General features: G+C 49.6%; 3 protein-coding genes across 4 annotated transcripts in view; 1 reads left to right on the top strand and 2 right to left on the bottom strand.

Annotated features, from left to right (window-relative positions):
• Window positions 1-1950, bottom strand: part of KIAA0586 (KIAA0586 ortholog) — a 154343-nt gene extending 152393 nt beyond the window's left edge. Inside the window, 1 exon segment of the mRNA XM_060261507.1 lies at window positions 1598-1950. Coding sequence (XP_060117490.1) covers window positions 1598-1919 — 322 coding nt within the window. The 5' untranslated portion in view covers window positions 1920-1950.
• A 1301-nt stretch (window positions 1951-3251) lies between these two features.
• Window positions 3252-14542, top strand: TIMM9 (translocase of inner mitochondrial membrane 9). 2 transcript variants are annotated; one of them, XM_060263163.1, is made up of 4 exons: window positions 3252-4101; window positions 9493-9557; window positions 10641-10736; window positions 13874-14542. In XM_060263163.1, the coding sequence occupies exons 2-4, from the start codon at window positions 9519-9521 to the stop codon at window positions 14006-14008; spliced, it is 270 nt and encodes an 89-aa protein (XP_060119146.1). In that variant the 5' UTR covers window positions 3252-4101; window positions 9493-9518; the 3' UTR covers window positions 14009-14542. The 2 variants fall into 2 exon arrangements, with proteins under 2 accessions (XP_060119146.1, XP_060119147.1); XM_060263164.1 differs by having other exon boundaries at window positions 9488-9557.
• Window positions 14471-27523, bottom strand: TOMM20L (translocase of outer mitochondrial membrane 20 like). Its single transcript, XM_060261505.1, has 5 exons — window positions 27379-27523; window positions 25434-25477; window positions 21577-21658; window positions 19108-19250; window positions 14471-14672 (listed from the first exon to the last, which is right to left on the bottom strand). The coding sequence occupies exons 1-5, from the start codon at window positions 27521-27523 to the stop codon at window positions 14628-14630; spliced, it is 459 nt and encodes a 152-aa protein (XP_060117488.1). The 3' UTR covers window positions 14471-14627.
• Between the last annotated feature and the right edge of the window lie 256 nt (window positions 27524-27779).

Below are 27779 nucleotides of genomic sequence, written 5' to 3'. Positions count from 1 at the left end.
GCTGAGAGAGCACTCCCAGCAGCTGCCCTTTCAAGGACAACCCCTGCCAGAGCTATGGCTGACCCAAGGCCATTCCAGCAGGTGCAAGTGGAGGAGTGGGGAATCAAACCTGGTTCTCCCAGATAAGAGTCTGCACACTTAACCACTACACCAAACTGGCTCTCCTTCTTCTTCTTGTTCCAAGACGTGCGTCGTGACTTGCATCCCTACCCTCCTCCTCCTGTAATTCTGCGAGAAAATTGCAGAACCCGATCCTGAAAAACGTTCTGCACAAATAACTCCTGCAGGGTAACACTTAACAAGCTGGCTGGAGGCCCGCTGCATGTTGCTAGCGCACGTTAGGAGTCTGGCAGCTCAAAGGGTACCTTAATTACAATCCGCCTAGCTGATGGAGGAAGCCTCCTCCAGCTTTCTGCACTGAAAACCTCCAGAATCACAAACCAATGTACCCCCCAATAAGCCATCAGTGGTTGCTTCCATCTTGGAATGTCCCCTTGCAGGAACGCAGCGTGTCCCAAAACTCCTGAAAATCTCATTCTAGAAAAGGACCCACCAGGCTTCTGGCTATTTTGCATTTGCACTGGAGCGAGAAACCGCACATCTTTCTTTGCTCTGACTCAGGGCTTTTTGTGTAGAAAAAGCCCAGCAGGAACTCATATGCGTATTAGGCCACACCCCCTGACAGCACCATTCTTTCACACAGGCCTTTTTGCGTAAAAAAGGCCTAGCAGAAGCTCATTTGCATATTAGGTCACACCCCCTATTGGCACCATTGTTTCACACGGGGCTTTTTTCTGTAGCCACTTTTGAGACTCCTTAAAGTAGCAGAAGCTGAAGCTCGAATATTTTGGCCACCAAATGAGAAGGGAGCACTCACTGGAGAAGACCCTGATGCTGGGAAAGACAGAAGGCAAAAGAAGAAGGGGACGGCCAAAGATGAGATGACTGGACAGCGTTACTGATGTAACAAACACAAATTTGGGCAGACTTCGGAGGATGGTGGAAGACAGGAGGGCCTAGCGTGACTTGGTCCATGGGGTCGCAAAGAGTCGGACTCGACTGTGCGACTGAACAACAACAAAGTAATAGAGCAAGGGTGGCCAAACTTGCTTAACGTAAGAGCCACACAGAATAAATGTCAGATGTTTGAGAGCTGCAAGATATGAACTTCGGATGTCGGAAGGAAGGAGATGATTGATTGATAGATGATAGATAGATCGATAGATAGATGATCTACATGTATGTGTGTATGTAGATAGATAGGATAGGATAGGATGGATAGATAGGATGGATAGATGGATGGATGGATGATAGAGGGAGGGAGGGAGAAGTTGAAAGAAAGCAACTTTAAATGCATTCTCCAAACATCTGGCTGGTTCGGCTTGGAGAAGTGATATAACGAGACAAATGCCTTTTCCAAGCTAGCCAACGGGGGGGGGGGCTTCAAGAGCCACACGATATGTGTAAAAGAGCCACATGTGGCTCCCGAGCCACGGTTTGGCCACCCCTGTAGTAAAGGCAGTGAAGCTATTACGAATCTTGTACAGATGCAGACAAGCTGAACTGAAAAAAGTTGAGAAACGCATCACAAACATACCTTCTGTTGAAGTCCTAGAAGCTGCAGCCGTGGGTTTTTGAAGCACAGGCTTGTTTGCCGGCAAGGCAGGTGGGATATGCTCCTCATCCATCCAAGCGGAATCGTCCGGATGATAGGGCGGAGGCACCTCCCGAAGCTTCTTCACTGAAATCCGGATCCGCTCTTGAATGCGAACGGGCGACTTGCTGCCAGCACCTCCCACTGTTCGGGAGGGGAGAGGCGTTTGTTTCATGTGGAAGCTGGTGGAACGAATGAGTACGTCGCCAGCGGTCAGGCTAACCAAAGAATCCTCGCTCGAGCCGGAATTCTCCTCTGCTTCCATGAACTGTTGGCAAAGCAGCTTTCAGGTCTGGCTTCTGTTGAATGAAGGAAAAGCAACGTTACTGAGCTAGTGCAGTGGTTAGAGTATTAAACTAGGACAGGGGCGGCCAAACTGTGGCTCAGGAGCCACCTGTGGCTTTTTCACACATATTGTGTGGCTCTTGAAGTCCCCACTGCCCAGTCAGCCAGCTCAAAGAAGGTAGTTCTCTTTTTAAGCCACTTCACCAAGGCAACCTAGCAAATGGCTTGGAGAATTCATTTAAAGATGCTTTCTTTCCACCTCCACCTCTCCCATCTATTTGCTTTCTTTCCTTCCTTCCATCCGGAGCTGGTGGGCTCTCCTTCCTTGGAGGTTTTTAAACAGAGGCTAGATGGCCATCTGACAGCAATGAAGATCCTGTGAATTTAGGGGGAGGTATCTGTGAGTTTAGAGCGGTTCCTCAGTGGAACAGGCTTCCTCCTCAGGAGGTGGTGGGCTCTCCTTCCTTGGAGGTTTTGAAACAGAGGCTAGAAGACCATCTGACAGCAATGAAGAGCCTGTGAATTTAGGGGGAGGTATTTGTGAGTTTCCTGCATTGTGCAGGTGGTTGGACTAGATGACCCTGGAGATCCCAACTCTATGATTCTATGAAATACAAAGAAAGCATCTTTAAGACCAATGAGTGCTAATGTTTTAATTTTTTAATATATATATATATTTGTGTTTGTCTGTGTTCTTTATAAAACTGATATCTCTACTACCTCATCTTAAATAGGTACACACATGGCCCAGCACAATGGCTCAGCCCACCCCGACATGGAAAGCAAAGGTCCCCTGTGCAAGCACCAGTCATTTCCGACTCTGCGGTAACTTTGCTTTCACAACGTTTTCACGGCAGACTTTTTACAGGGTGGTTTGCCATTGCCTTCCCCAGTCATCTACACTTTCCCCCCCAGCAAGCTGGGTCCTCATTTTACCGACCTCGAAAGGATGGAAGGCTGAGTCAACCTCAAGCCGGCTACCTGAAAACCCAGCTTCCACCGGGGATCGAACTCAGGTCATGAGCAGAGCTTAGGACTGCAGCTTAACCACTTTGCCCCACGGGGCCCCCAAAAGATCTCATTTATGTCAGATCCAGCCCTCAGGAGTTCCACACCCCTGCTCTATGGCATTACACCCACTGAGGCCCCTCCGCTCCCCTCCCACCTACCTCCTCCTTGAGGCGTGCGCGATCCCTACTGCAGCTGAGCAACCACTCGCCGGAAGTCCCCGTTGGTATGGCAACAGCAGCCCCGGCGGGCGGAACTCCCGCCGTTTCCAAACTGACAAATAGGGCTCAACCCCTTCCTGGGCGGGGAGAAGAGGAGTTCCTGAGTACGAATTGCGCATGCGCGGCAGACAGCCTCCTCCTTTCATTAAAGAGGGAAAGCGGGTTCAACACAGCGATTCCGGGATTGAAGCGCATGCGCTTTAGTTTCTTTTCCCAAGGGTCCGGCTTAGTGAAGCTTCGGATGGAAACGAGTACAAGACACTAGGGTTCCGTTGCAAGGCTTAAAATTTTATAAATCTGTCATTCGGTCCCACTCTGGCGGGTTTTCAGGTCACCTTCTTTGGGGACGTAGAGTGGGCCTCGGGGCGGGGACTTTGTGGATTTGGAAAGTGCTTTCTGCAGAGTTTCCAAGTCCAACTCAAGAAATCTCTGGGGACTTTGGGGGTGGAGCCAGGAGCAAGGGTGTGACAGGCAGAATAGTCTAGCCATCACGTTTAAAGGGACCGCACGCCTTTTAAATGCCTTCTCTCTATTTGGAAATAATGAAGGATAGGGGCACCTTTTTCTGGGTCTCTTAGTATTGGACCCCCTGGTCCACTCTTTTTGAAACTTGGAGAGTATTTTGGGGGAAGGCACTGGATGCTATGCTAAAAATTTGGTGCCTCTACCTCAAAAAACAGAACCCCAAGCTCCAGATACTTGCAGATCAATTTTGCATTGGGACTCAGTCTCCATAGGGAATAATGGGGTGCCCAGCAGATATTTTCCTCCCCGCTTTCTGATAACCGGAGGAATCCCCTGCTCCCGCCTGGGGATTGGCAACCCTAGTTGTGGATTTGAAAGGGGAGCCTTTAGCGTGACGGACCACACGTGGTACATGGAAGGTAAAGCTATCCGAGGGCTCCACCGTCGCCGATTCCTCTCGAGCACGAGGTAGGGGAGACGGGCGAGGGCGTCTGAGGTGCCGGGCTGGGGAAGTTGCTTGTGGGAAGCAGGGATCGGAAGGAGGAAGGGAAGGACATGGGGAATCTCTGGTTTGGTTGTTGATTTGGGTGCCTCCCCCCTCCCATTTTCACTCGCCTTTAAGAGTAGCGTACGAAACAAAATGCAAACTAGGGAAGCTTTTCCTGCCTGGAAGGGGTAGGGTGAGGTGGGGGTAATTTTTTAATGTCTCCGGATACTGTTAAAGCTGCAGAAGCAAACCCGCTTTTTAAAAAAGAAAAGTGGCAGCCAATCCCGGGGGGCGGACAGGTGGGGTCAATGTTGAAGATCAGGTCATTTGGGGTCATAAGAACATAAGAGAAGCCATGTTGGGTCAGGCCAATGGCCCGTCCAGTCCAACACTCTGTGTCACAAAGCGGCCAAAAAAAACCCAAGTGCCATCAAAAGGTCCATCACTGGGGCCAGGACACTAGAAGCCCTCCCACTGTGCCCCCCCCCCCACTCAAGCACCAAGAATACAGAGCATCACTGCCCCAGCGCTGGTTCTTAGTTCTGCTGCCCAGGGTTTGTTTATGCAGTGTGATCAACCTGTGTAGAGCTGTACAGAGTACAAGCCCATGCCCATGGAGCTTACAATCTAAAATACGAGGCTGAAGCAGCTAAGGGAAGGAAAACCTGGGCCATTAAGTATAAACGGGGATGCGTTTATTTTAAATGAATTTATTCCAGTTAGATCTGCTTAAATTTAGCAGCTTTCTAAAAAGTTACAGTCTTGTCACAAAAGGTAACATGGAATTGACCCCTTGATATGAATGTAAGATCTTGAAAGCTCAAAATTCCACACCAGTCATGAAGTAACTGAATGGCCGGGCTGCATCTTTCACCTTTTGTACTCCTTTTTTTTTTTTGAAGGTAGCTATGATATGACTTGCTGTAGTATTCCACATTACTATGCATGAATGTGCATCTTACAATCATAGATTTGGAAGGGACCTCCATCTAGTCCGATCCCCTGCATAATGCAGGAAATTCACTTCCAGAGGCCCTGCTCCATACCAAGAAGATGACAAAAATCCTCCAGGATCCCTGGCCAAACTGGCCTGGAAAAAAAAAATTGCTTCCAGATCCCAAAGCGGTTATCAGCATTTCCCTGGGTATGTAAGAAAGGGTCACAACTCACGAGAACTAAGCACTGATGAACTAAGTTGATTCATTTGAAATGTGATGCTGGATGATGGTTAACTAAGCACTGATGATGGTTTAACTAAGCACTGATGAACTAAGTTGATTCATTTGAAATGTGATGCTGGATGATGGTTTAACTATCCTAGATCAAATCAAGCTTGAATTCTTCCTAGAAACTGAAATGACTCAGTTGAGCCTATACTACAGGTCACATTATGAGAAGACTCAGTGAAATGCTAGAAAAAGAGGAAGGTCCAACCTTTGAGCCATGTTGCCGCATCAAGGAAGCCACAGAAGAAGAAGAAGATATTGGATTTATATCCCACCCTCCACTCCGAAGAGTCTCAGAGCAGCTCTCAATCTCCCTGTGAGGTGGGTGGGGCTGGAGAGGGCTCTCACAGCAGCTGCCCTTCCAAGGATAGAGTCTCAGAGCGGCCTGCAATCTCCTTTCCCTTCCTCCCTCACAACAGACACCCTGTGAGGTGGGTGGGGTGGAGAGGGCTCTCACAGCAGCTGCCCTTCCAAGGATAGAGTCTCAGAGCGGCCTGCAATCTCCTTTCTCTTCCTCCCTCACAACAGACACCCTGTGAGGTGGGTGGGGTGGAGAGGGCTCTCACAGCAGCTGCCCTTTCAAGGACAACCTCTGCCAGAGCTATGGATGACCCAAGGCCATTCCAGCAGCTGCAAGTGGAGGAGTGGGGAATCAAACCCGGTTCTCCCAAATAAGAGTCCGCACACTTAACCACTATACCAAACTGGCTACATGACTACATCAAACCACTACACCAAACTGTTTTGTTCTTCTGTAAAGAAAAAGAAGAAATTGGATTTATGCCCCACCCTATATTCTAAATCTCAGAGGCTCACAATCTCCTTTCCCTTCCACCCCCACAACCGACACCCTGAGAGGTGGGTGAGGCTGAGAGGGCTCTCACAGCAGCTGCCCTTTCAAGGACAACCTCTGCCAGAGCTATGGCTGACCCAAGGCCGTGCTAGCAGGTGCAAGTGGAAGAGCGGGGAATCAAACCCGGTTCTCCCAGATAAGAGTCCGTACACTTAACCACTACACCAAACTGGCTCTCCTGCACGGTCCTCAGGTTGCAAGATTTTAGCAAGGTTGTTAACTATAGGATGTCTTGGAGGTCATTCATTCATAGGGTTGCCATAAGTTGGAAGTAACTTGACAGCTCGTGGCACACGCAGAGTAAAAAAGGTAAAGATGGAACCCTGCGCAAGCACTAAGTCGTTACCGACCCATGGGGTGACGTCGTATCATGACATTTTCACGGAAGACTTTTTATGGGATAGTTTGCCATTGCCATCTACACTTTCCCCCCAGCCAGCTGGGTACTCATTTTACTGACCTTGAGCCGGCTACCTAAACCCAGCTTCAAGGCTGCCGTTTTCTCTTACAGAACCTATGTGCATCAGTTAGGAATGATAGGCCCTTAACCGGCTGCTTATTTGTCAAACAAAAATAAACTTTCTTTCTTCATGCCCTGACCTGGATAGCCCAGGCAAGCCCGATCTTGTCAGATCTCGGAAGTTAAGCAAAGTCGACTGTGGTTAGTATTTCTGTGGGAGACCTCCTTGGAATACCAGCAGTCGGAAGGGAAGTTGATTCCGCTAGGTCTCTGAATATCCTCCAGGCACCAGAGGTCAACATGACTTCCAGGTGTAGATACATACACACACACACAACCTAAAATACATCACCCCCCCCCAAAAAAAAACCCCTTACTTCCCTAAATTGATGCCTAAAACCCAACTCGAAAGCCAAATGAAAGCCTGGATAAGCTGACACTCCTTTCCAGAGCCATGCAATCCCCTGTCTGAAGGGGAAAGTTTTTTCTTCACCCTTTTCAAGGTTGAGGCTGGCTCCGCCCCACCCTTCCGGTGGGGTTCCCTGGGCTCTGATTGGCTGGCAATCATTTGGATATGCGTGAGGCCTAAATCGCAAGGATTGGTTCAGAGGCCTGGAGGAGAGGCAGGACTTTAAAGGATGATTGCCACATACACACACAGTCTCCAGGCTATCTGAAATTCTTTGTCCAGGAATTTAGAGTGGGTATTATTGGGGGAGGGGGGGGTTAATAAGTTATTGGGCGTGCTTTGAGGCTCTAGCTAGGACCTTCCATATCTAGCTTTTGCTTTTTCTAGTTCTGAATGGAAAAGGAAAGGTCCCCTGTGCAAGCACCAGTCGTTTCTGACTCTGGGGTGACATTGCTTTCACAACGTTTTCACGGCAGACTTTTTTTTACGGGGTGGTTTGCCATTGCCTTCCCCAGTCATCTACACTTAAGAACATAAGAGAAGCCATGTTGGATCAGGCCAATGGCCCATCCAGTCCAACACTCTGTGTCACACACAGTGGCCCCAAAAAAAATTATATATATATATACACACACACACATATATACACACTGTGGCTAATAGCCACTGATGGTCCTCTGCTCCATATTTTTATCTAACCCCCTCTTGAAGCTGTCTATGCTTGTAGCCGCCACCACCTCCTGTGGCAGTGAATTCCACATGTTAATCACCCTTTGGGTGAAGAAGTACTTCCTTTATCCGTTTTAACCTGACTGCTCATCAATTTCATCGAATGCCCACGAGTTCTTGTATTGTGAGAAAGGGAGAAAAGGACTTCTTTCTCTACTTTCTCCATCCCATGCATCATCTTGTACTCTATCGTGTCATTCCGCAGTCGATGTTTCTCCAAGCTATAGAGCCCCAAGGATTTTAGCCCCAAGCTGTGGACTCATTATACCGACCTTGGGAGGATGGAAGGCTGAGTCAACCTCGAGCCGGCTATCTGAAAACCCAGCTTCCACTGGGATCGAGCTCGGGTCATAAGCAGAGCTTAGGACTGCAGTACTGCAGCTTTAATACTCTGTGCTACGGGGCGCCATCTGAATATTGACTAGTAAATTGACTACCGTTCTTGGGGTAGGACAGGGTATAAAATAAATCAAGCAAATAAAACACTTGGTTGTTAATCATAGGTCTGCCAGCTGCATGTTGGGAAATATCTCAAGATTTTTTTGGGGGGGTGGAGCCTGAGGAGGGGCAGGGTTGGGGAGGGGAGGGGAGGGTTGCCCTAGTGAAGGGATGGCCAAACTTGCTGAATGTAAGAGCCACACAGAATAAATGGCCCATGTTTGAGAGCCACGAGACATGAACATCAGATGTTTGAGAGCCGGAAGAAAGGAAAACAGATGGGGAAGGGAGGAGGGTAGGAGAGGTGGAAAGAAAGCAACTTTAAATGCATTCTCCAAGCTGCCAGTGGTTTAGAGAGAGAAATGCCTTTTCCAAGTCGGCTGATGGAGCAGTGGGGCTTCCAAGAGCCACACAATATGTGTGAAAGAGCCACATGTGGCTCCCAAGCCACAGTTTGGCCACCCCTGTCCTAGAGTCTACCCTCCAAAATGGCCATTTTCTCCAGCTGAATTGATCTCTGTTGCCTGGAGAGCAGTTGGAATAGCAGATCTGCCACAGTCCTGGGGGCTGGCAAATCTGTTAATGCAAGATCTCTTTGAAGCTGAACACTAGCTTTGCCTAGCTCAAGAACAAAAAATATACAGGTGGGGGGAAGAAGACAATCCCAAATGCTTGGCATTCTTCCACTCTCAAGGTGTTGGTCTGTTGTGTTTGGTGTAGCGGGTAAGTACGCGGACTCTTATCTGGGAGAACTGGGTTTGATTCCCCACTCCTCCACTTGCACCTGCTGGAATGGCCTTGGGGCAGCCATAGCTCTCGTAGGAGTTGTCCTTGAAAGGGCAGCTTCTGTCAGAGCTCTCTCAGCCCCACCTACCTCACAGGGTTTGATTCCCCAATCCTCCACTTGCACCTGCTGGCATGGCCTTGGGTCAGCCATAGCTCTGACAGAGGTTGTCCTCGAAAGGGCAGCTGCTGGGAGAGCCCTCTCAGCCCCACCCACCTCACAGGGTGTCTGTTGTTGGGGAGGAAGATAAAGGAGATGGTGAGCCGCTCTGAGTTTCAGAGTGGAGGGCGGGATATAAATCCAATATCTTCTATCTTCTTCTTCTTGTTTCCCAAAGGTACTTTTCACTCCCTCAGTTCATCTCCCCTTTAGGACGTATAAAAATAAGGGTGAGACTGTGGGGTATTCAGTTTCAGGTTCCAATATCTTTTTTGTGAATGAATTTTGACCTGGATGTCTTCCGTTCAGTTTAGGTGGTAGTTTGGCAGTGTACTAAAATATGGCTGGGCAAATATCGGAATCCGATCAGATCAAGCAGGTAAGACACTGAGGGGGGGGGGGGCGGTATTGCAAATCCTGATTAGAAGGTGGATCTTTTCTTGCTTTCCCCCCTCTTATGGCAAGCCTCTTCCCTCCCCCCAAAGAACTAATGCTGCTGTGTTGGATGACTGTTCTGGATAAAAACCAAGAGGCTTTTCAGGGGTGGAATTGTAGCAGGAGCTCCTTTGCATATTAGGCCACACCCCCGATGTAGCCAATCCTCAAAGAGGTTACAAGGCTTTTTTGTAAGCTCTTGGGAGGATTGGCTACATTAAGGGGTGTGGCCTAATATGCAAAGGAGCTCCTGCTACAATTCCACCCCTGTCTAACCTAATATCGCTAAAGGATGCCTGTGAAATATTCAGGGGTGGAAACTAGTCGAAAGTGTCAAAATTTCTGGTTTTATTGACCTTTTTTTAAAATATTAAACCGGCAAATTACTCAACGATTTAATTTCAGCCTCTTGATAAATAAGCATTTAAAAAGTTAAACCAGGACATCATTAAAAATTATCTTCGTCTGCCTCCACCATCCCCATAGCCAGCCATCGCACACCTTTGTATTGAAAAACTGTTTTCAGTATTGTATAAAATTTAAGGCAAAACCCCCCAAAAGATTTCCTTTTAAAAATGAGTTGAACTGGGGAAAAAAAAATCTGTCTTCTCACTGGGAAGTCAGTCTCCCCCAAAATATAGTAACAAAAACACACATGCACCCCCCGCAAAATTGCATCCATAGAAACAAAGAAATACTGACTTTATTGACCTTAAAAAAAAAAACCCAATGAATTCATGAAAAAAAAATGAATTTCACTGATTTTACTGACTATTTTCCACCCCTGAATTGTATTGTTTCATAGTTTGGCAACTTGAATGGCAGTCCTTTAAGGAAGATGGTTATTAACTGCAGTACCAAATCCTGCCTATACAGAACAGGCTGTTTAGTTTATGTGCTCTTCAGTCTGATAAGCAAGTGTTCTCCTCAGCCCTGTTCTCTCCGTCTACTCCGGCCTGTGCTTTTCCTCCCGGGGAGAGGATGAGCCCCTCCCCCACTGCTGAAAGTCTCTCTGGTTTGTTCACAGTTCAAAGAATTTCTTGGGACGTATAACAAACTGACGGAAAACTGCTTTCTGGACTGTGTGAGAGATTTCACTAGCAGAGAAGTCAAGCCAGAAGAGGTATGCGGATTTCTCCAAGCACTTTAGCTTTGCAGCTTGTGGAAATTGTCTGATAGCTGTGATTTAACCAAGGGAGCTGGATAAAACCCACCAGTTCAAACCCACCCACCCCGCTTGATCTTTTCTGCCTTGTAGTCAGGGCTTTTTTTTGTAGCAGGAACTCTTTTGCATATTAGGCCCCAACCCCCTGATGTAGCCAGTCCTCCAAGAGCTTCCTGGGCTCTTCTTACGGGGCCTGCTGGAAGCTCCAGGAGGATTGGCGACATCAGGGGGGCATGGCCTAATATGCAAAGGAGTTCCTGCTACAAAAAAAGCCCCGAATCTAGCATATGTGAGTATTGCATATAATTGTCTTAGACTGTGCCTTCTTGCATTTCGTGGCCTTTTGGGCCAGCAGTACACATGTACATATAATTTTATATATGAACATATGAAGCTGCCTTATACTGAATCAGGCCCTTGGTCCATCAAAGTCAGTATTGTCTTCTCAGACTGGCAGCGGCTCTCCAGGGTCTCAAGCTGAGGTTTTTCATACCTATTTGCCTGGACCCTTTTTTGGGAGATGCCAGGGATCGAACCGGGGACCTTCTGCTTCCCAAGCAGATGCTCTACCACTGAGCCACAGCCCCATTCATGGCTCTCCAGGGTCTCAAGCTGAGGTTTTTCATGCCTATTTGCCTGGGCCCTTTTTAGTTGGAGATGCCAGGGATCGAACCTGGGACCTTCTGCTTCCCAAGCAGATGCTCTACCACTGAGCCACCATCCCTCCGCTGCTCTCCAGGGTCTCAAGCTGGGGTTTTTCACACCTATTTGCCTGGACCCTTTTTTGGAGATGCCAGGGATTGAACCTGGGACCTTCTGCTTCCCAAGCAGATGCTCTACCACTGAGCCACCGTCCCTCCCCATATGTGCATGCTATAAATCTTTTCTTGCTTTCCCCCCTTTTGGCAAGCCTCTTCCCTCCCCCCCCCCTCAAAGCTAATGCTGATGAGTTGGATGACTATTCTGGACAAAATTCCACTAGGCGTTTCAGCGAGGCAAAGCACCAAAATATGCTTCTCTCCCCCTCCCCCACCAGATTAGACGGGGGGAGGCACAGGAACAAAGGAGATTTGCTGCCAGGTGTACACACAATGGGGAAGTGCAATCTGTCCTAGTTCTCTGACTGTGCCAGACTGATGCATGTCTCTTCAGAAACTTTTGATCAGATTTATAGCGATTGGCACACACACACACCTGCCTGCATGCGGTTTGGAGACTGGGCTAGAATTAATGTAATATTTGGATGGTGTATTTCCGTGGGAACCTACCTGACTGGGTCGTTGTCGGGATAAAAACTGGAGAAGGGGAGACTGTTAGGCCACTTTGGGTCCACGCTAAGTTTATTTATTTGTAATTCATATCCCGCCCTTCCCACCAAGTGGCTCAGGGTGGCTGAGAAAAAGGTGGCATGAATACATGTTCATTTATTGCCGGAGTTGATCAGACTGATTCGTGCAGTGCAAGTGCAAAAGCGAGATTCGAGTCCCGTAGTGTATTAAAGATCAACAGGGCTTTTTTTTGTAGCAGGACCTCCTTTGCATATTAGGCCACACCCTCCCGATGCAGCCAATCTTCCGAGAGCTTACCGTAGGCCCTGAACTAAGAGCCCTGTAAGCTCCAGCAAGTTTGGCTACATCAGTGGTGGTGGGGGGGTGTAGCCCAATATGCAAAGGAGCTCCTGCTACAAAAGAAGCCCTGAAGTTCAACCAGATTTCCAGGCTATAAGCTTTAGAGCAGGGGTGTCGAACTCATTTGTTATGAGGGCCGGATCTGACATAAATGAGACCTTGTTGGGCCGGGCCATGTCGGGCTGGGCCGTGTGTGTAGCTATTTAAGATTAGGTAGCAGAGATAGAAACTGTATAAAGGACACAGACAAACACGATTAAAGATTTTTTTTTAAACAAACTTAAAATAAAACCTGCTTAAAACATTAGCACTTGTGGGTCTTAAAGGTGCTTTCTTTGCATCTCTCCCATGGGATCCAGGGGACAAAGAACAAGGAAGCTCTGGCTCCTTCCTTCCTTCCTTCCTTCCTTCCTTCCTTCCTTCCTTCCTTCCTTCCTTCCTTCCTTCCTTCCTTCCTTCCTTCCTTCCTTCCTTCCTTCCTTCCTTCCCCAGGGGACCAGGAAGGGGAGGCCAGCAGAAGGAAGAGAGGCTTGGCTTAGTAGTTCTGCTGTTCAATTGAGAGAGCCTGGCAAAGCAAGCTTTCCTTCCCCTGCCCTTCCTCCCCAAGGGAGGAGCCTCAACCAATGGAGAAAATAGAGGCTTTGCTCTGTAGCTCCTGTGCGATTGAGCAAGCCTTGCAAAGCCAGCTGTGATGCAGAAGGAAGCAAGAGAGAAGGAGAAGGAAGCAGATGACAGCCAGTTGCTCAGGGGCCTGATAGGAGCCCTCTGAGGGCCTGATTCAGCCCCCGGGCCACATGTTTGACACCCCTGCTCTAGAGAGTCCAGGTTCCCTTCACACTTCCAACTAGCACCAGACAGAGAGAGCTTTTAACTCCAGAAAGTCAGAGTTCTCAGCCAGCGGATGTTCCCACCAAACCTGTTGCAACCTGGAGGTTTGGTTGGTCCACGAGTCACTACCGGACTCGAATCCCACAGAAGACTGCCTGTTCCCAAATGAACGGTAAAGACCTGCCAAGCTGTTTTGAACAATGTATTAAAGGTTTTCACATTTCAGCGTGGTCTCCATCCCAAAAGGGAGGCTTTTGGGGGGGTTGGGGGGAATCACACACTGGGTTCTGTTTCCCCACCTCTAAACTGGAATCCTTAGGAGCCCCGTGGCGCAGAGTGGGAAAGCTGCAGTACTGCAGTCCGAGCCCTCTGCTCATGACCTGAGTTCAATCCCGGCGGAAGCTGGGTTCAGGTAGCTGGCTCAGGTTGACTCAGCCTTCCGTCCTTCCAAGGTTGGTCAAAGGAGTCCCCAGCTTGCTGGAGGGAAAGTGTAGATGACTGCTTGCACCTTTACTTTTTAACTGAAGTTAACAGTTACATAATCCTAAATTTTGACTGATGGCTTTATAAACTGCTTTTCGTACCCCAAGAATTACAAATGGTTAATGACCGCTGGGCCCTCCTCTCTTTCCCATGCAGATGACCTGCGCAGAGCACTGCTTACAGAAGTACCTAAAAATGACTCAGAGGATATCGATGCGATTCCAGGAGTATCACATTCAGCAGAACGAAGCGTTGGCTGCCAAAGCTGGACTTCTCGGCCAGCCTCGTTAAGGAAGGAGCGTCGGCGTTTGTTGCGTTGCACGTAAAGGTGCATTTGTCACAACAGGCGCAGTTGGGAACGCCCACCGGCTCGGAACGGAACAGCTCAGGGACCGATCGAGACGCAGAAACCCTCAGTGGCCGCCGCCACCGCCGCGTGCAACCGTGGCGCCGATCGAGCCTGTTCCTAGAGCGTCCTCTTACCGTGCAGTGGAATGATGCTGATAACTGCCTTCTCTGGAGACCTGCGGACTGGCTCTGCTACTTCCGGGGCTCGAGAGGGGGGAGGGAGCAACCCAGTGGGTCGCATCCCACAACTCCACTCACGGTATCGCCCTCCTCCGTTCCCGACAGCCTCCTTCTGGCACGGTTGCAAGCAGAGCAGCAGGGTGCGACCCACCGTTCCGTCACCTTCCCCCCCCCCATAACGACGACGACTGTTCGTTTTGGAAAGAGGCGTGTTCGCTCTGAGAATTAAATCCCAAAGTGTCTAAAGCGACGTTTATTTTTTATTGGATCAAAGTGAAATAAATGGAAGTGACTGTTCCTCCAGAGAGTCTTTCTAAAGGAGGGCTCGTCCGCTATCCTAAGGCCCGGCCTGGAGAGCAGCTCCGGATGCGAGGCGACATTTTCACTCATCCTCTAGATCCTGCTCGTTCAGGGCTATCTGAAGCCGCTGGCAGAGAAAACAGATTTATCAGGGGCAAAGCTGCTGACACACAAAAGACGAGTCGAAGACATGTTGAGGAAAGGTTGAAAGGCTTGGGGCTCTTTAGCTCGGAGAAACATCGACTGGGGGGTGACATGATAGAGGTTGACAAGATTATGCTTGGGATGGAGAGAGTAGAGAAAGAAGTGCTTTTCTCCCTTTCGCACAATATGAGAACTCGTGGGCACTCCATGAAATTGCTGAGCAGTCAGGTTAGAAGGGATAAAAGGAAGTCCTTCTTCACCCAAAGGGTGATTAACACGTGGAATTCACTGCCACAGGAGGTGGCGGCGGCTACAAGCATAGGCAGCTTCAAGAGGGGATTGGATAAACATATGGAGCAGAGGTCCATCAGTGGCTATTAGTCACAGTGTATTGTTGGTACTCTCTATTCTTGTTGCTTGGGAGGGGCAACAGTGTTGTAAGCCGCTCTGAGCCCGCTTCGGTGGGGTAGGGCGGGATATAAATAAAATAAATAAAAAATAAAATAAAATAAGAGGGCTTCTAGTGTCCTGGCCCCACTGATGGACCTCCTGATGGCACCTGGGGGGGTTTTGGCCACTTTGTGACACAAAGTGTTGGACTGGATGGGCCATTGGCCTGATCCAACATGGCTTCTCTTATGTTTTTATGTGTGACACAGAGTGTTGGACTGGATGGGCCATTGGCCTGATCCAACATGGCTTCTCCTATGTTCTTATATGTGACACAGAGTGTTGGACTGGATGGGCCATTGGCCTGATCCAACATGGCTTCTCTTATGTTCTTATGTGTGACACAAAGTGTTGGACTGGATGGGCCCTTGGCCTGACCCAGCATGGCTTCTCTTATGTTCTTATGTGTGACACAGAGTGTTGGACTGGATGGGCCATTGGCCTGATCCAACATGGCTTCTCTTATGTTCTTATGTGTGACACAGAGTGTTGGACTGGATGGGCCCTTGGCCTGACCCAGCATGGCTTCTCTTATGTTCTTATGTGTGACACAGAGTGTTGGACTGGATGGGCCCTTGGCCTGACCCAGCATGGCTTCTCTTATGTTCTTATGTGTGACACAGAGTGTTGGACTGGATGGGCCATTGGCCTGATCCAACATGGCTTCTCTTATGTTCTTATGTGTGACACAGAGTGTTGGACTGGATGGGCCCTTGGCCTGACCCAGCATGGCTTCTCTTATGTTCTTATGTGTGACACAGAGTGTTGGACTGGATGGGCCCTTGGCCTGACCCAGCATGGCTTCTCTTATGTTCTTATGTGTGACACAGAGTGTTGGACTGGATGGGCCCTTGGCCTGATCCGACATGGCTTTTCTTATGTTCTTATGTGTGACACAGAGTGTTGGACTGGATGGGCCATTGGCCTGATCCGACATGGCTTCTCTTATGTTCTTATGTGTGACACAGAGTGTTGGACTGGATGGGCCCTTGGCCTGACCCAGCATGGCTTCTCTTATGTTCTTATGTGTGACACAGAGTGTTGGACTGGATGGGCCCTTGGCCTGACCCAGCATGGCTTCTCTTATGTTCTTATGTGTGACACAGAGTGTTGGACTGGAGGGGCCCTTGGCCTGACCCAGCATGGCTTCTCTTATGTTCTTATGTGTGACACAGAGTGTTGGACTGGATGGGCCCTTGGCCTGATCCGACATGGCTTCTCTTATGTTCTTATGTGTGACACAGAGTGTTGGACTGGATGGGCCATTGGCCTGATCCGACATGGCTTCTCTTATGTTCTTATGTGTGACACAGAGTGTTGGACTGGATGGGCCCTTGGCCTGATCCGACATGGCTTCTCTTATGTTCTTATGTGTGACCCAGAGTGTTGGACTGGATGGGCCCTTGGCCTGATCCGACATGGCTTCTCTTATGTTCTTATGTGTGACACAGAGTGTTGGACTGGATGGGCCATTGGCCTGATCCGACATGGCTTCTCTTATGTTCTTATGTGTGACCCAGAGTGTTGGACTGGATGGGCCCTTGGCCTGACCCAGCATGGCTTCTCTTATGTTCTTATGTGTGACACAGAGTGTTGGACTGGATGGGCCCTTGGCCTGACCCAGCATGGCTTCTCTTATGTTCTTATGTGTGACACAGAGTGTTGGACTGGAGGGGCCCTTGGCCTGACCCAGCATGGCTTCTCTTATGTTCTTATGTGTGACACAGAGTGTTGGACTGGAGGGGCCCTTGGCCTGACCCAGCATGGCTTCTCTTATGTTCTTATGTGTGACACAGAGTGTTGGACTGGATGGGCCATTGGCCTGATCCAACATGGCTTCTCTTATGTTCTTATGTGTGACACAGAGTGTTGGACTGGATGGGCCCTTGGCCTGATCCGACATCGCTTCTCTTATGTTCTTATGTGTGACCCAGAGTGTTGGACTGGATGGGCCACTGGCCTGATCCAACATGGCTTCTCTTATGTTCTTATGGGTGCTGGATTTATTTTTTTTTTAATCAACTAGACTTCCTTTTTTTTTCTGGGCATAAACATCTTCCCTTAGGGAACTCCACACCCTGCTGGACCAGTGGCCTGATCCAACATAAGAGAAGCCATGCTGGATCAGGCCAGTGGTCCGTCCAGTCCCAACACTCTTGAGTCACACAGTGGCCAAAAACCAAGTGCCATCAAGAGCTCCACCAGCAGGGCCAGTATTTAAGAAGCCCTCCCACTGTTGCCCCCCGCAAGCACCAAGAACACAGCATCATAAGAACAAAGGAACATAAGAGAAACCATGTAGGATCAGGCCAATGGTCCATCCAGTCCAATACTCGGTGTCACACAGTGGCGAAAAAAACCCCAGGTGCTATCAAGAGGTCCACCAGTGGGGCCAGGACACTAGAAGCCCTTGCACTGTTGTCCCCACCAAACACCAAGAACACAGAGCATCACTTGCCCCGGACAGAGCGCTCCAACAATACGCTGTGGCTCATAGCCACTGATGGACCTCTGCTCCAGATGTTTATCCAATCCCCTCTTGAAGCTACGTTTACCCAATCCCCACCAGTGAGCATCACTTGCCCCAGACACAGCGTCCATCTCTACCTGGCTAATAGCCGTGATGGACCTCTGTTCTGTATGTTTATCCAATCCTCTCCGGAAGGTGTCTCACGCCGTGACCAGCCGGTTCCAATGGATGGCCGATAACAGGGCGTAGAGGCCGAGGCCTTCCTCCGATGCTGTCTCCTGCTCTGGGATTCATTGGTTCGGTGCCTCTGAATACGTAGGTTCTCCTCAATCGCTGGGACTAGTAGCCCTTAATACACTTAATACACTAGTAGCCCTTAATACACGGCATTCTCCGGCAACGGATTCCACGTATGAATCACTCACTGTGTAAAATAGTCTTTCCTTTTGTCCATCCTGAACCTACTGCCCATCGTTGTCATTGGATGCCACTGAGCCCTAGCGAACTTTAGACTCCTGCGCCTCCCTTCCCTCTTCAACCTCTCCATTTCCTCCCTCAGTGGGTGTGGCAGGCACACTGCTCTATATGTGAACTGAGAACAAAAAAAATGCAGAACCACAGCTTCATATAAACTAGTAAGAAGCAGTAAACTGTAGCACTATAGCAGCAGTTTACGTTATAGCCAAACAACCAAGCCCTTAAAGGTAAATGCCCCTATACAATTAGAAATGATATATTCCGTCTCAATGTACTAGTCGTCGTCTTCAGTCAAAGAGCTCCGCGGCGCAGAGTGTTAAAGCTGCAGCGCTGCAGTCCTAAGCTCTGCTCACAGCCCGAGTTTGATCCCCGGCGGAAGCCGGGTTTTCAGGTCGCCGGCTCGAGGTTGACTCAGCCTTCCGTCCTTCCGAGGTCAGTCAAAGGAGTCCCCGGCTTGCTGGGGGGGAAAGTGGAGATGACAGGGGGAGGCAACGGCAAACCATCCCGTAAAAAAAAGTCTGCCGTGAAAACGTGAAAGCAACGTCACCCTAGAGCTGGAAACGACTGGTGCTTGCACAAGGGACCTTTCCTTTCCTTCTTCAGTCACCGATGTAAATTTATTCAAGTGAAATCCAAGGGACCTGATGAAGGTTCTTGAAACCGAAACCGGTCCCTTGGATTTCACTTGAATAAATTTACATCGTGACCGAAGAAGACGACTATTATATTGAGTCTTATTGTTTCTAATTGTATATGGACGTTTCCCTTTAAAGGCTATATGTGAACTGGGCAGATGATGGGTTTCTGCCTAGGTTCTTCTTACAGAGCCTACTGTCAGCTCTTGGAGGATTGGCTACATCAGGGGTGGGTATGGCCTAATATGCAAAGGAGCTCCTGCTACAAAAAAAAGCCCTGGTTTCTGCTCATTAGAGACCTGCTCATCAGAGACCTGGGATCAATGCGTTAACCAAATCATCAAGTTTTCTGCATTGCAATTCCTCTACATTTTAAAGGTACCTACTTGGGTTACGTATGGAATTCTGTGCACCAGCATCTCAAATATTTCGGGCGGCAGAGTCTGCTCCAGGACGTCCATGAGCTGGGTTGGGTTTGTACACAGTGAAATGGCATTGGTGAGGTGTTCGATGGCCTTTCTGTGCTCTCCTGTAACAAATTTGTATTCCTGTATGATCGTTAGCCCACCAGTGAGCGTTAACATTGTGCCCCACCCGCCTCAGAACTTGTGTCAAGTGGAGCCGCATCCTCAGCTGTTTCTGTCACTCTAGATCAGGGGTGGCCAAGCTTGATTAATGTAAGAGCTACACAGAATAAATGTCAGGAAAATAGATGGAGGGCAGGGATGAGAGAGGGAGAGGTGGAAAGAAAGCAACTTTAAATGCATTCTCCAAGCCAGCTAAGAGGGCAGAGGGGGCTTTGAGAGCCACCCAAATATGTGTGAATGAGGCATGTGTGGCTCCCAAATATGAGCGGGAGAGGTGGAAAGAAAGCAACTTTAAATACATTCTCCAAGCCAGCCAAGATGAAGATGAAGATATTGGATTTATATCCCGCCCTCCACTCTGAAGAGTCTCAGAGCAGCTCACAATCTCCTTTACCTTCCTCCCCCACAACAGACACCCTGTGAGGGAGATGAAGATATTGGATTTATATCCCGCCCTCCACTCCGAAGAGTCTCAGAGCGGCTCACAATCTCCTTTATCTTCCTCCCCCACAACAGACACCCTGTGAGGTGGGTGGGGCTGAGAGGGATCTCACAGCAGCTGCCCTTTCAAGGACAACCTCTGCCAGAGCTCTGGCTGACCCAAGGCCATGCTAGCAGGTGCAAGTGGAGGAGTGGGGAATCAAACCCGGTTCTCCCAGATAAGAGTCGGCACACTTAACCACTACACCAAACTGGCTCTCCAAGAGGGCAGTGGGGGCTTTGAGAGCCACCCAAAGATGTGTGAAAGAGGCATGTGTGGCTCCCAAACATGAGTGGGAGAGGTGGAAAGAAAGCAACTTTAAATGCATTCTCCAAGCCAGCCAAGAGGGCAGTGGGGGCTTTGAAAGCCACCCAAATATGCGTGAAAGAAGCACATGTGGCTCCCGAGCCAAAATTCGGCCACCCCTACTCTAAATCCTCTGAGGCAGGAGAAGCGACAGTGGCCGGTCGTCCTGCTTCACTGGCTTCCTTATCCGCTTTCCCACTGTGGGGCAAAAATGACTCCTTCTTGATGTAAGTGCCATCATCACAACCGCAGCGGCCAAGCGGTTCCTCTGGAAGCTAAGCAGGGTCAGTCCGTGGACAGGAGACCACCAAGGAAGTCCAGGGTCGCTGTGCAGAGGCAGGCAGGGGCAAAGCACTGTTGTTCATCTCCGACCTTGAAAATCTTATCGAGGTGGCTAAGAGTTGGCCACAGCTTGAGAGCACGCAATCATTATGCCCTAACCCGGGAGCCCCGTGACACAGAGTGGTAAAGCTGCAGTACTGCAGCTGGGGCCTTCTGCTCATGACCTGAGTTCGATCCCAGTGGAAGCTGGTTCAGGTAGCCGGCTCCAGGTTGACTCAGCCTTCCATCCTTCCGAGGTCGGTCAAAGGAGTACCCAGCTTGCTGGGGGGGGGGGGAGTGTAAAAGACTGGGGAAGGCAATGGCAAATCACCCCGTAAAAACCACGTCACCCCAGAGTCGGAAACGACTGGTACTTGGATAGGGGACCTTTCCTTTCCTTGCCAATGAAAATGCAGCCCCGTGGCGCAGAGTGGTAAAGCTGCAGTACTGCAGTCTGAGCTCTCTGCTCACGGCCTGAGTTCAATCCCGGCGGAAGCTGGTTCAGGTAGCCGGCTCAAGGTTGACTCAGCCTTCCATCCTTCCGAGGTCGGTAAGATGAGTGCTCAGCTTGCTGGAGATAAAATGTAGATGACTGGGGAAGGCAATGGCAAACCACCCCGTAAAAAGTCTGCCGTGAAAACGTTGTGAAAGCAAGGTCACCCCAGAGTCGGAAACGACTGGTGCTTGCACAGGGACCTTTTCCTTTCTAACCCTGGATGGCCCAGGCTAGCCCGATCTCACCACACCTCAGAACTAAGCAGGTTTAGCCCTAGCTAGTACTGAGTTGGGAAACCACGGAGGAAGATCAGGGTTGCTACAGAGACGCAGGCAATGGCAAATCACCTTTGATCAGCCCCTTGCCTTGAATACCCAATGAAGTATTCAAGAGAAGTGGATTGCGACTCGATGGCATTTTCTACCACCGTTAATAACGTTGAAGCTACTCAAGAGCCTTGCTTTCTTTGAGCAGGAACGCAGTTCGGCTGGCTTGGCGTCGGGGGGCGTGGCCTAATACGCAAACGAGCCCATATGAAATAATAGGGATGTCAGGGGTGTGGCCTGATATGCAGATGAATTCCTGCTGGGCTTCTACACAAAAAGCCCTGCTCGAGAGTGTGTGCGCCCGCAAGCCGCGCAAAGCCAACTCCTCTTGTCCTTACCTCTTGACAGCCACAGCTCACCCAGCTGGATTTCTTGCAGAAAGAACTCCTGCACCTTGGCCGCGTCCTTCTGCTCACGCAACTGGGAGGGTTTAAAAGGAAAAAGAAGAAACCGGGTCTTAGGAAAATTGCACAAGAATAATCTGAAGGCTAATGAGAGCAAGGCTGCAACATAAGAGAAGCCAGGTTGGATCAGGCCAATGGCTCATCCAGTCCAACACTCTGTGTCACACATAAGAGAAGCCATGTTGGATCAGGCCAATGGCCCATCCAGTCCAACACTCTGCTTCACACATAAGAACATAAGAGAAGTCATGTTGGATCAGGCCACTGGCCCATCCAGTCCAACACTGTGTCACATAAGAACATAAGAGAAGCCATGTTGGATCAGGCCAGTGGCCCCTCCAGTCCAACATTCTGTGTCACACATAAGAACATAAGAGAAGCCATGTTGGATCAGGCCACTGGCCCATCCAGTCCAACACTCTGTGTCACATAAGAGAAGCCATGTTGGATCAGGCCAGTGGCCCATCCACTCCAACACTCTGTGTCACATAAGAACATAAGAGAAACCATGTTGGCTCAGGCCACTGGCCCATCCAGTCCAACACTCTGTGTCACACATAAGAACATAAGAGAAGCCATGTTGGCTCAGGCCACTGGCCCATCCAGTCCAACACTCTGTATCACACATAAGAACATAAGAGAAGCCATGTTGGGTCAGGCCAATGGCCCATCCAGTCCAACACTCTGTGTCACACATAAGAACATAAGAGAAGTCATGCTGGATCAGGACAATGGCCCATCCAGTCCAACACTGTGTCACACATAAGAACATAAGAGAAGCCATGTTGGATCAGGCCACTGGCCCATCCAGTCCAACACTCTGTGTCACATAAGAGAAGCCCTGTTGGATCAGGCCAGTGGCCCATCCAGTCCAACACTCCGTGTCACACATAAGAACATAAGAGAAGCCATGTTAGATCAGCCCAGTGGCCCATCCAGTCCAACACTCTGTGTCACACGTAAGAACATAAGAGAAGCCATGTTGGATCAGGCCAAAGGCCCATCCAGTCCAACACTCTGTGTCACACATAAGAACATAAGAGAAGCCATGTTGGATCAGGCCAGTGGCCCATCCAGTCCAACACTCTGTGTCACATAAGAACATAAGAGAAGCCATGTTGGGTCAGGCCAGTGGCCCCTCCAGTCCAACACACTGTGTCACATAAGAACATAAGAGAAGCCATGTTGGGTCAGGCCAATGGCCCATCCAGTCCAACACTCTGTCACACATAAGAACATAAGAGCAGCCATGTTGGATCAGGCCAGTGGCCCATCCAGTCCAACACTCTGTGTCACACATAAGAACATAAGAGAAGCCATGTTGGATCAGGCCAATGGCCCATCCGATCCAACACTCTGTGTCACACATAAGAACATAAGAGAAGCCATGTTGGATCAGGCCACTGGCCCATCCAGTCCAACACTCTGTGTCACACATAGGAACATAAGAGCAGCCATGTTGGATGAGGCCAGTGGCCCATCCAGTCCAACACTCTGTGTCACACATAAGAACATAAGTGAAGCCATGTTGGACCAGGCCAGTGGCCCATCCAGTCCAACACTCTGTGTCACACATAAGAACATAAGTGAAGCCATGTTGGACCAGGCCAGTGGCCCATCCAGTCCAACACTCTGCGTCACATAAGAACATAAGAGAAGCCATGTTGGACCAGGCCAGTGGCCCATCCAGTCCAACACTCTGCGTCACATAAGAACATAAGAGAAGCCATGTTGGAACAGGCCAATGGCCCATCCAGTCCAACACTCTGTGTCACACATAAGAACATAAGAGAAGCCATGTTGGATCAGGCCAGTGGCCCATCCAGTCCAACATTCTGTGTCACACATAAGAACATAAGAGAAGCCATGTTGGATCAGGCCAATGGCCCATCCAATCCAACACTCTGTGTCACACAGTGGCCAAAAAAACCAAGTGCCATCAGGTGGTCCATCAGTGAAACCAGAACACTAGAAGCCCTCCCACTGCTGCCCCCCAAGCACCAAGAAGACAGAGCATCACTTGCCCCAGACATAAGAATGTAAGAGAAGTGATGTTGGATCAGGCCAATTGCCCATCCAGTCCAACATTCAGTGGCCAAAACCCAGGTGTAATCAGGAGGTCCACCAGAAGGGCCAGAACTCCAGAAGCCCTCCCACAGTTGCCCCCAACCACCAAGAATACAGAGCATCACTGCCCCAGACATAAGAACATAAGAGAAGCCATGTTGGATCAGGCCAATGGCCCATCCAGTCCAACACTCTGTGTCACTCAGTGGCCAAAACCCAAGTGCCATCAGGAGGTCCACTAAAGGGGCCAGAACTCTAGAAGCTTACTCCCCCCTCGCACCTTAGATAGAGTGTTCCATCTAGACCTTGTGGCTAAGAACCACTGATGAACCTCCGTTCCGTATGTTTCTCCAGTCCTCTCATAAAAACATAAGAGAAGCCATGTTGGATCAGGCCAATGGCCCATCCAGTCCAGCACCCTGTGTCACACATAAGAACATAAGAGAAGCCATGTTGGGTCAGGCCAGTGGTCCATCCAGTCCAACATTCTGTGTCACACATAAGAACATAAGAGAAGCCATGTTTGACCAGGCCAATGGCCCATCCAGTCCAACACTTTGTGTCACACTTAAGAACATAAGAGAAGCCATGTTGGATCAGGCCAATGGCCCATCCAGTCCAACACTTGCCAGAGTTGAACCTGCTTTGTTTCTGAGATTGGGCTTGCCTGGGCTATCCAGGTCACAGCAAACCAAGACCATTTTGAACCAACTAGATGTAAGTCCAGTAGTCCCTTAGAAACCATCAAGATTTCCAGAGTATATGCTTTTGAGAGTCAAAATCTCCCTTGATCAGATATGACAATGAAGGTTGCTTTCACTCTTGGGTGGCTAAACCTGCTTAATGTAAGAGCGACATAGAATAAACATCAGATGTCTGAGAGCCACAAGACATGAATCTCAGATGTCTGAGAGAAGGGAGGGAGAGAGGAAAGAAGGAAAACAGATGGGAGAAGTAGAGGTAGAAAGAAAGCAACTTTAAATGCATTCAAGCTGTCAGCTGGCTTGGCTTGGAGAAATGATTTAAAGAGGAAATTCCCACGAAAATGGATTTGGTGGGAAAATGGATTTGGTGGGATTTGCTGTTAGCTGGTAAATCTAAAGAAGCAGCAAGAAAATATTGGATGAAATGTTATGCCTGGTTAGATAACCAAGACTCTTAAGATTCCCTGATGTGAACGTTTTTTTTTTCTTTTCCCTGTACTTTATATTATAAAATTTATCTTTACTGGAATTGTCAAAATTACTAGACAATTTTAACAAAAGGTTTGTACTATTAAATTTGAAAATGGATTTTGTGCAGTTGAGCCAAAATAATAGGGGACAATTTATGTAAAGAAAATACTGTAGAATTAAGTTTTTTGAAAGTATTCCTATGCAAAATAATACCAGAATGTATTGTGTTTTTTATTTTTTTTCCCCATCCCCCATCCCTTTTCCTTTCCAAAACCAATAAACTTTTTGAAAACTGAGAAGTGATTTAGAGAGAAATTCCTTCTCCAAGCCAGCCGACTTGGTGGTGAGGGCTTCGAGAGCCACACAATATATGTAAAGGAGCCACATGTGGCTCCCAAGCCACACTTTAGCCACCCCCGGCTCATATCCTGAAACACTTGGTGGTCTCTAAGGTGCTCTCGGGCTCAGTCTTTAGCTCTTGTACCGCAGACCAACATGTCTATCCCCTGAAATAACCTTCATGGGAAACATTCTGAAACGGTCTTTCACCTCTTTCTCATGCTGTTTCGCTTGTTCATGCTCTTTTCTTCTTTCTGCAAGAACAACCGATTAAATTTAGTATGCACGCCAAACAGCTGTGAACAAGTTTAAGAGGCCTACGGCCAGCTATAGCTTTCTCTAATCGCAGTTTTCACATGGTAATAAGAAAATATTTCACTGGAGGAAGAGAGGTGCCCAAAACAAATGATATGAATGTGTGTTGTTCATGAAGAAAGAGCCCCGTGGCACAGAGTGGTAAAGCTGCATTACTGCAGTCGGAGCCTCTGCTCACGACCCGAGTTCAATCCCAGCGGAAGCTAGCTCAGGTAGCCGGCTCAAGGTTGACTCAGCCTTCCATCCTTCCGAGGTCGGTCAAAGGAGTGCCCAGCTTGCTGGGGGGAAAGTGTAGATGACTGGGGGAGGCAATGGCAAACCAGCCCATAAAAAGTCTGCTGTGAAAACGTTGTGAAAGTAGCGTCACCCCAGAGTCGGAAACGACTGGTGCTTGCACAGGGGGACTGGAAGCTACAAATCCGTAAGCTGGCTCATGACAACTCAGCTTAGAGGCAACACTGCCGCCTACCCATCCCTCCCTCCCTCCCTCCCTAAAACTCTGTTGGCCTCAAAGGTGCCAAGGGACCCAAACTTCGTCCCCCTGCTTCAAAACCAACACGGCTACCCAACTCAGAGCTAGGACTACCCCTAACCTCCCGACCCCAGAGAGGCCACATTCACCTAGGGTTGCCAAGTCCAATTTAAGAAATACCTGGGGACTTTGGGGGTGGAGCCAGGAGACTTTGGGGGTGGAACCAGGAGACATTAGGGGTGGAGCCAGGAGCAAGGGTGTGACAAGCATAATTGAACTCCAAAGGGAGTTCTGGCCATCACATTTAAAGAGACAGCACACCTTTTTAAATGCCTTCCTTCCATAGGAAATAATGGATAGGGGCACCTTCTTCTGGGGCTCATAGAATTGGTCCAATCGTTTTGAAATTTGGAGGGTATTTCGGGGAGAGGTCTGTACTGAAAATGTGGTGCCTCGACTTCAAAAAAACAGCCTTCCCCCGCCAGCCCCAGACACTTTCCGATCAATTCTCCATTCCCTATGGGAATAAGTCTCCACAGGGAATAATGGAGTTCCCAGCAGACATTTCCCTCCCCTCCCCCGCTTTCTGACGACCCAGAAGCGGGGGGAGGGCCTCCAAACCAGGGGATCCCCTGCCCCCACCTGGGGATTGGCAACCCCACTTTCACCAGAGGAGGGACGCCACAAAGCCAAAAGGCGGGGAGCTCAGCCGCCTCCTCGCAAAAGAGGGCTCCTAGTCCCGCTCCGTGGTAGGGTTGCCAAGCAATTCAAGAAATATCTGGGAACTTTGGGGGTGGAGCCAGGAGACTTTGGGGGTGGAGCCAGGAGACATTAGGGGTGGAGCCAAGATCAAGGCTGTGACAAGCATAATCGAACTCCAAAGGGAGTTCTGGCCATCACATTTAAAGGGACGGCACACCTTTTCAATCCCTTCCTTCCATAGGAAATAATGAAGGATAGGGGCACCTTCTTTTGGGGCTCATAGAATTGGACCCCCTGGTCCAATCGTTTTGAAACTTGGGGAGTATTTTGGGGAGAGGCACTAGATGCTATACTGAAAATCTGGTGCCTCTACCCCAAAAAACAGGGCCCCCCCCAGAGCCCCAGATACTCACGGATCAATTCTCCATGATTTTCTATGGGAATAAATCTCCCTAGGGAATAATAAGAGCTCCCAGCAGACATTTCCCTCCCCTCCCCTTGCTTTCTGATGACCCTGAAGCGGGGGGAGGGCCTCCAAACCGGGGGATCCCCTGCCCCCACCTGGGGATTGGCAACCCTACTCTGTGGACAGGCATTTATCGGGCTGGGGGCCTCAAACACGCGTGTGCGTCTGAACCCCTCTCCCCAGGCCGCCCGCCCACTCACTCTCCCTCAGCCGCCGCTTGAAGTCGGGGGCGGCGCGGCGGCGGCGGTCGAAGCGGGCGCAGGAGTAGGCCAGCAAGGCCAGGCCGCAGGCGCCCGCCACCAGCCCCAGCGCCAGCAGGCCCGGCCGCCGCCACCCGCAGCCCATGAGGGAGAGGAGAGGAGAGGAGAGGCGGGGAAGGAAGGAAGGAAGGCGGCCTCCCGCTGCTGCTGCTTCTCCCCCTCGCGGCGCCCGGAGAGACCCAGGAGGCGCTTCCCGGGGAGGATGCATCCCCTGGTTTGGAGGCGGGGAGGGAAATGTCTGCTGGGCACTGCAGGGTTCCCCGTGGAGACCCATCCCCATAGGTTATAATGGAGAATAGGCCTGTGGGGCTCTGAGGGGCAGCTTTTTTTTTGGAGGCAGA

Source organism: Heteronotia binoei, chromosome 21, assembly GCF_032191835.1.
Source record: "Heteronotia binoei isolate CCM8104 ecotype False Entrance Well chromosome 21, APGP_CSIRO_Hbin_v1, whole genome shotgun sequence".
Lineage (NCBI taxonomy): Eukaryota > Metazoa > Chordata > Lepidosauria > Squamata > Gekkonidae > Heteronotia > Heteronotia binoei.
Note: the sequence above shows the minus strand (reverse complement) of the source record. Positions and strands in the feature narration are given on the sequence as shown.